Source organism: Rhincodon typus, unplaced genomic scaffold (assembly GCF_021869965.1).
Source record: "Rhincodon typus isolate 14 unplaced genomic scaffold, sRhiTyp1.1 hic_rhity00008689, whole genome shotgun sequence".
NCBI lineage: Eukaryota > Metazoa > Chordata > Chondrichthyes > Orectolobiformes > Rhincodontidae > Rhincodon > Rhincodon typus.
In genome coordinates this window covers 486-8,553 of record NW_025974327.1, presented here as the reverse complement: position 1 = coordinate 8,553, position 8,068 = coordinate 486, and the positions used below count along the sequence as shown (strand labels likewise).

The 8,068-nt window shown below is 48.8% G+C and overlaps 2 protein-coding genes across 3 annotated transcripts in view; one reads left to right on the top strand and one right to left on the bottom strand.

The window, feature by feature from the left end:
- cskmt (citrate synthase lysine methyltransferase) lies at positions 1-3,084 on the top strand. 2 transcript variants are annotated; one of them, XM_048594372.1, is made up of 3 exons: positions 195-622; positions 1,598-2,029; positions 2,484-3,084. In XM_048594372.1, the coding sequence occupies exons 2-3, from the start codon at positions 1,738-1,740 to the stop codon at positions 2,702-2,704; spliced, it is 513 nt and encodes a 170-aa protein (XP_048450329.1). In that variant the 5' UTR covers positions 195-622; positions 1,598-1,737; the 3' UTR covers positions 2,705-3,084. The 2 variants fall into 2 exon arrangements, with proteins under 2 accessions (XP_048450328.1, XP_048450329.1); XM_048594371.1 differs by having other exon boundaries at positions 1-2,029.
- A 571-nt stretch (positions 3,085-3,655) lies between these two features.
- LOC125482315 (protein LBH-like) overlaps positions 3,656-8,068 on the bottom strand; it is a 4,666-nt gene continuing 253 nt past the window's right edge. Inside the window, exons 2-3 of the mRNA XM_048594373.1 lie at positions 5,465-5,675; positions 3,656-4,992 (exon numbers count right to left, since the gene is read on the bottom strand). Coding sequence (XP_048450330.1) covers positions 4,880-4,992; positions 5,465-5,675 — 324 coding nt within the window. The 3' untranslated portion in view covers positions 3,656-4,879. The remainder of the gene's footprint in view (positions 4,993-5,464; positions 5,676-8,068) is intronic.

Genomic DNA, 8,068 nt, shown 5'->3' with positions numbered 1-8,068 from the left:
CTGTGGGGACATTAATGCTCACTGTGGGGGATTAATACTCGCTGTGGGGACATTAATGCTCACTGTGGGGGATTAATACTCGCTGTGGGGACGTTAATGCTCACTGTGGGGGGTTAATACTCACTGTGGGGACGTTAATGCTCACTATGGGGGTGTTAATACTCACTGTGGGGACGTTAATGCTCACTGTGGGGCGTTAATACTCACTGTGGGGACGTTAATGCTCACTATGGGGGTGTTAATACTCACTGTGGGGACGTTAATGCTCACTATGGGGGTGTTAATACTCACTGTGGGGACGTTAATGCTCACTGTGGGGGGGTTAATCCTCAAAGGGGGGAGCTAATGCTCACTCGGGGGTTGGCAGTTAATGCTAACTGTGGGGTGGCTGTCAGTATTTAAGGTGTTCTGTGTGAGAGGGAGACAGGTATTTAAGGTGCTCACTGTTGGGGGAAGGCTGTTTAAGGTGCACACTGCGGTGGAGGGAGAGGGGTATTTAAGGTGCTCTCTGTGTGGAGAGAGGGGTATTTAAGGTGCTCTCTGTGTGGAGAGGGGTATTTAAGGTGCTCTCTGTGTGGATAAAGGGGCTCACTGTGTAATTGGCACTTAGTGAGTCAGCAGGGTGAGTATATGGAGAGGTTGTTTGAGGATTTTATGAAGTGGACGGATTGAATGTTGTGAAATGGTTGGGAAACTGTGGGATATGGTTAGTTTTTGATTGGAGCCTTCGCTGCAGGTTTATCCTTCCTGTCCTGGGCTAGCTTCAGGGTCATACAGCATGGAAACTGACCCTTCAATCCAACCAGTCCATGCCGACTGTAATTCCAAACTCAACTAGTCCCACTTGCCTGCGCTTTGCCCATATCTCTCCGGATATTTCTTATTCATATACCTTTCTAAATGTCTTTTAAATGTTGTAACTGTACCCGCATCCACTATTTCCTCTGGAAGTTCATTCCACACATGAACCACTCTCTGTGTAAAAAATAAATTGCCCCTCATTGTCTTTTTTAAATCTTTCTCCACTCACCTTAAAATATGGCTCCTAGTTTTGAACTCCCCCACCCGAAAGAAAAGGCACCTGCCATCCACCTTATCTATACCCTTCATTATTTTATAAACCTCTATAAGGTCACCTCTCAACCTCCTATATTCCAGTGAAGAAAGTCTCAGCCTATCCTATAACTCTAACCCTCCATTCCCAGCAACATCCTGGTAAATCTCTTCTGAGCCCTCTCCAGTTTAACAGTATCCTTCCTATAACGGAGACCAGAACTGCTCACAGCATTCCAGAAGAGGCCTCACAAATGTCCTATATGACTGTAACATCACATCCCAACTGCTGTACTCAGAGGTCTGAGTAATGAAGGCAAGCATGCTAAATGCCTTCTTTACCACCCTGTGATGCAGAGTTTGTGTGTGATGCAGAACTTAGAAAATTGTGAAGATGGGAGGACACTGACTGTCCAAAAGAGTATTGGACAAGAGAATGTCAGTTTTCTTTCCGAGTGTCAGTGCAGGTCTGATGGGCTGCATGGCCTCCTTAAGGTGTAAAGGTTGTGTGTGATTGGAAATTCAGTCAATATTATTCTTGCAGATCACATATTCACTGACCTGCAGAAACAAACGACCTGGGACACAATCTACCAGAGGAGCCAGGGCCAGCCCTTTCAGTACTTTGACTGGTTCCTGGGATACTCCTCACTGAAGGGGCTGCTCCTGCAGCTGTTGCGGGATATGGAGAGTGAGGCTCCACTCAAGCTGCTGGATATTGGCTGTGGTACCTCAGAGCTGGGCCCCCGTCTGTACTGTGAGTGCCCATTCCCGCTCCATGTCTACTGTGTGGATTTCTCTCCAATTGCACTCGCCATAATGCAAGCACAGACTTCACAGCTGCCTCCACCTGTGAGCTCAGCTTCCCAACTGCATTTCGTACAGACAGACATCAGGAATCTCTCCGGCTTCCAGCAGCAGAGCTTCGATCTCATCCTGGACAAGGGAACACTGGATGCACTGCTCCAAGCAAATGGTGAGCTGCACTTACAGAGCATGGGGAGCTGGCTAACAGTGACATTGCTCACAGGACTCTCTCCCTTCACAACCACCACTTGCTGGGGGCACAAGGTACTCTCTGACCCTGGGGTGGGTGGGGGGAGCTGTCTAGTACTCTCTGACCTGTGTGGGGAGCTGTCCAGTACTCTCTGACCTTGCTTGGGGGTAACTGTCTAGTACTGTCTGACCCTGCTGGTGGTGGGGAGCTGTACAGTACTCTGAGAGCTTTGGGGGGTGGGGGAGAAGCTGTACAGTATTCTCTGACCCTGTGGGGGTGGGGGGAGCTGTCTAATACTGTGACCGGGGGGGGGGGAGCTGTGTATTACTGTCTGATCCTGTGGGGATGGGGGTGAAGCTGTGTATTACTGTCTGACCCTGCTAGAGGATGGGGGCTATCTCGTACACTCTGATCGCAGTTTGTTTTTGTACAGATGGTGGTGAGACAGCTTGCTGTGCCCTAACAGAATCACTCCGAATGCTGAGACCTGGTGGCTTAATGCTGCAGGTATCGGACGAGGATCCTGATGTGCGGATTGTTTGGCTGGAGAGTCTCCATCTTGTGACTGTTACTGCACTCGAAGTGGACACTGAGAAGAACACTGGTTATTTTGCTTACATTATCAAACCAACCTCAATGAGTACACAGTGTTGACTCAGTCTGACCTAGCAAGGTCTCTGCTTTGACTAATAAAACAGTCCTGCTCCCACGCCACCTCCTGTGACCTGGACAGACCCTCAGTTGCAGACCCCTGAAGCTGGAATTGGAGGTAACCAGCCTGTCATTCTGCTATGCTGTGACAACCTCTTTACCCAGGTGCCTGTAGAGTGTGGACAAACAGTGATGCCCTGCACAGTCAAATAACTGGTAAATGGCCATGGGCTGGGCTGTCATGCTGGTTCAGTGCCTAACTCCTGCATCTGCCCCCACCCCAAAGAACAGGAGAGGAGAGAATGTGCAGAAAAAAATGATCTAAGGAAAACCTCTTGAAACAGTCTCAATTTGCTTTAAATAAAATTAGTGATTTATAATGAGCTTGTCTGATGCTGTAACACTTTTGGGAATTTTCTCCAGGTGATGGCAGAGAGTGACACAATATTCAGTCAACCCCTTGCAAAGGGAATGATAGAGCATGGGCCCTGGGCAGCTGATAACTATAGCTCAGTGAACTGCATTCAGCAGCACCCAGTCAAATGCTTGTATGGGCTGGGGCTAGACTGGGAATGGCACTAAACCAGTAATCCAGAGGGCCAGGCTAATGCTCTAGAGACACTGGATCAATCCTACCACAGCACTTGGTGGAACATGAGTTCCACTAATAAAATATGGAATAGATTGCCAAACTTAGTCACGGTACTAATCATTAAATTATCATCAGTTGTTGTCAAAATCTGTTTTGGTTGCTAATGTTCTTTAGGAAGGAAATCTGTTGCCCTTACCAGGTCTGTCCTACTTGTAACTCCAGGCCCACAGCAGTGTGACTGACCTAACTGCCCTCTGGCCATTTAGGGATTGGTAATAAATGCTGGACCAGAGAGTCAGTGGACTGGGTATGGAGCAGATAAACCAGATGTACAGTGGAGAGATGGGAATGCTCAGACAGAATTTTGAGTAAAAACCAACAACAAAGAACTTTATTAAATCATTAACTTTACAGCAAAACTGTGGCATGACAATACTGATGAGGGGGTGGGACGGTCGGAGAAGAGAAAGCAAAGGGGAAGATAATGAAATCACCAGTAAAACTATATACAAACTCTGGGTGCAGATGTGGCAGCAGACACATCAAAATACTTTCATTCTCTCTTCAACATAATGACCCCTTTTCAGAATCCACGCCCCCCCCCGCCACACTGAACAGAAACAAATGGAATGCAAATTGGTGAAAAATTCTGAAGTTTGGGAGACGTGGTGTTGAGGTAAAATTCTACGGATGTTGGAAACTGGAATAAAAATAGAAAATGCTGGTGATGCTCAGCAGGTCTGATAACATATGCTTGTGAGAGCAGGAGAGGAGACTGGGAGCAGAGGGCAAGGCAATGGCATGTGGAGGTTTCCTGAATGCTGAGCTTCCTTCTTAATGGAAACCGATTGACTTTACAATAAGGAGTGAAAGACAGCAGCCACAAGGATGGGATTTACAGCTGAAACCTGTCATGCTAACTGCCACATCTCTGAGAGTTGGTAGCCACAAGAAGGATTCTATGGGAAATTTGGGGAGGACGGGTATGTGGTTTTAGGAAGGGTGTGTGGTGCCAGCAGCTCCCCAATGGCTGGGCTTGTTTAGGCTGAGCAAAGAATGTGTCTGAAAGTAGCAGTGGTGGAAGCTGAAGCCTCTAACTAACCACAGTGCTCTAACTCAGTGTTGATCAGAGAGTGTGTGAAACACCCAGACTGCACAGCAAAAAAAAAGTAACTTCAATAAAAACAAAAGTAAGATTCTTCCGGTTAAAATCATCATGGCCCAAAGGGCCCGTTCCTGGACAGTTTTAAAATATTGTAACTAATCCTGTCACACTGGAAGATGATAATCAAAGATCGAGTTTTACATCGAATCAAAATGAAACTCAAAAACAACATACAAAATTGAAGCTTCATCTCACCCTTTGTAAAGGACATCCGGCTGTGAGGACTGCTCTCTCAGCAACTGGAGGAGCTGTCTTCAACTGGAAAAGCTTCATTGGAGTCCTGCTCCGGGGGAGGGGGGTGGGGGGCTGCCGATTACAGACAGACAAGTTGGGGGTGGGGTAGGTGGGCCCATTGCAGATGAACAGGCCTGTGCTGTATAAAAATTCTCCGAAGCTCGACCAAATAGACCACGAATTGAGTTCATTTTGCCAAAGTCTGACCAGGTTGGATGAGTGCAGAGCTGGGCAGTTGGGTGTCAGAGCTCAGACTCTGTCCTGGCTCCATATTCTCCTGGGTCTTCACCTCCCCAGTTACTGCACAGAAACAGGGCATTAGGTCAGTGATTTGGCAATACTTCTCCCCCATCGCACCCCAAATTCACCCACATTGCACTCAAATACCCCCTACATTCCTCACTCAATATCCCCACATTCAATACCCCTCTCAATAAGCTACTCACCATCCCAACGTGGAAATACATCACTATTCCCTTCGTGTCACTGGGTCAACATCCTGGAATTCTCTCCCTAAGGGTATTATGGGTCAACCATCAGCATATGACTGCAGTGGTTCAAGAAGGCAGCTCACCCCCACCCTCTCAAGGGGTAACAAGGGAGGGGCAATGAATGCTGGTCCCGCCAGCAATTCCCACACCCCGAGCTAGCTTAAAACATACTTCCTCCAACCCCAACCTAACAACACTCTCTTCCCTCAATAATCTCCCATTCCTCTGACTTCGCCCTGCTCTGTCCCCCGATCGCTCCCTTCCTCCCTCCCCCAACGTACCTGGCTCTGTATCAGCCTGGACCCTCTCCCCAGCCTGGGGGACCAGACCCTCTCCCTCGCCTCCCTGCTCTGCCATGAGAAACTCCTCTGGGGGCCAGCGCAGCTCCCCGCTCTCCACCTCACTCACATCAGTTGGTTCCACCACGATGGATGGCAGGCGGTCCTTGAGTTTGCACTGACCTTCGTAGGAATCACAGGGATCAGGGAAGATCTAGGAGAGAGTGGGATTTGGAGAGACAGAGCAGGGAAGAGAGAAAGGGACATAGAGAGAGAGGAAGATGCAGGGAGAGGCAGGGACATGGAGCGTGGAAGAGAGAGAGGATGATGACGGAGAATATGTGGGGGAGAAAGATAAGGACATGGAGAGACAGAGTTGGCGGGGGGGAGAGGGGGAGAGACACAGTGGGAGAGAGAGACAAAGGGAAATGGAGAGACAGAGTGGGCGGGGAGAGAGGAAAATGGAGAGACAGAGTGGGGGAGAGAAATAGGGAAATGGAGAAACAGAGAGAGGGGGGGGAAGAGAGGGAGAGACAGAGTGGGGGGGATAGAGGGAGAGACAGAATGGCAGAGATTGAAAAAGAGACAGACATGGAGAGACAGTGTAGGGGAGAGAGAAAGAGACAGAGATACGTGGAAGGCAAAAAGAAAGAGAGACAGGGACATGGTGAGGTAGGGAGGCAGAGAGAGACAGACAGAGAATATAAGAAAGGGAAAGCACAAGTTGGACATAGACAGTACAGGAGAGGGAAGGAGACATGGGAAGCCAGTTTGGGAGAAAGTGGGAGGAGAGGAAAAAGATGGAAACAGGCAAGAGGATTGGAGATAAGGGAGGGGTGACGATGAGGGGTACATGGGAGAAAAAGAGGGGAGAAAAACCTAGATTATTGAGAATTACTTGCCAGTTACTCAGTGCTTCTGCAAGTTTATTAATGCTTAGTCTTTTTGTTAAATTGCTAAACCTTGGTTTAGCGGAACTGGACTGGCTCAGATTCACTCTGCTGGCTCAGGGCCCAAAGGACCAGATAAGCTTCTCCTCCAGAGCAGGAAGGAACCTAAGTGCTAGTGTAGATGAGTGAATGTGTATTACTGCTGGTCCACAGCCCGAGAAAATGTGAGGTTTACTCTCTGGAGGGGCATTGTCTGTAAAACCACTCACCAAATTCAAAACTGATGCTTCTGGACAACCTCATTTTGCCCCAAAAGACCAACTGACTGATACACTAAACCCAGGGTTCTCCGACAGTTCACATGCACCGAACCCTCTAGGCACAACTTGTAGCCCCTGCCCCCTCGAACCCCTCTCTCATGGAGCCAAGTCATTGTGCCTTCCATCAGGAGGAACTCAGCAGAGTGCAATGATGGTGGAAGCCCCTGTGAGGTGCAAACTGCTTGAGGGAAACTTTATATTAACGCATTAATGGTGATTGAGGTCACACAGCAATGTTGAAAGGACAGATAATTAAGAGAATTTACAGGAACATTTGAAGCTGGAGTGAGGCCAAGGAGCTGCGCGAGTTTGAGATGGAATGTGTCTTCCTCACAGCAGGCCAACAGGGAGCAACCACAACAAAAAATGTGAGAGAATGGAAAAGACTGTAAATGTGAGAAGGACAGGAAAAGCAGTCTCCAGGTAAAGCTTCTCTTATCAGTCCCAGCTCAATACTCTCTTATACACATTGTTCCTCAACAGTGGGCTGTCACTTTGAGTAGTGGATCATGAGGATTTGGTTAGTAGAGCACTGAACTCTGATATACGTCTAGGTTAGATCTAGCTGCCTCTGCACATATAGTTACTATAATTACTCAGAGCTACTCTCCTACTCCCAGTTCAGCTTTTCGAAAAGCCCAGTGGAGTTTAATGAAATATTTTGCTTTGATCCAAATGAAGTTGGTTTGTATTCAGCCCCACTCATCCTTTAACTGCAATTTACTGTTTGTATAAAACCTAAAGGAGGCCCACAGTCCCTCCTCTGGGCAGGGGGCTTACAGGACGCACAGGTTCTCCTTGGGGGAGGAGGGGAGGTTAGAAAGCCCTTATCTGCTTTCCGGAGGGACCACTCTCTCCGTGACTCCCTTGTCTGCTCCACTCTCCCCTCCAGCCCCACCTCCCCCGGCACTTTTCCCTGCAACTGCAGGAAGTGCTACACCTGCCCCTACACCTCACCCCCATCCCAGGCCCCAAGAAGACTTTCCACATCAAGCAGATGTTCACCTGCACATCTGCTAATGTGGTATACTGCATCCGCTCTTCCCGTTGTGGCCTCCTCTACATTCGGGGTAACCAAGCGGAGGCTTGGGGACTGCTTTGCAGAACACCTATGCTCGGTTCGCACTAAACAACTGCACCTCCCAGTCGCGAACCATTTCAACTCCCCTCCCATTCCGCAGACGACATGTCCATCCTGGGCCTCCTGCAGTGCCATAACGACGCTACCCGAAGGTTGCAGGAACAGCAACTCATATTCCGCTTGGGAACCCTGCAGCCCAATGGTATCAATGTGGACTTCACAAACTTCAAAATCTCCCCTCCCCCTACCGCATCCCAAAACCAGCCCAGCTCCCCGCCTCCCTAAACTGTCCTTCCTCCCACCTATCCCCTCCTCC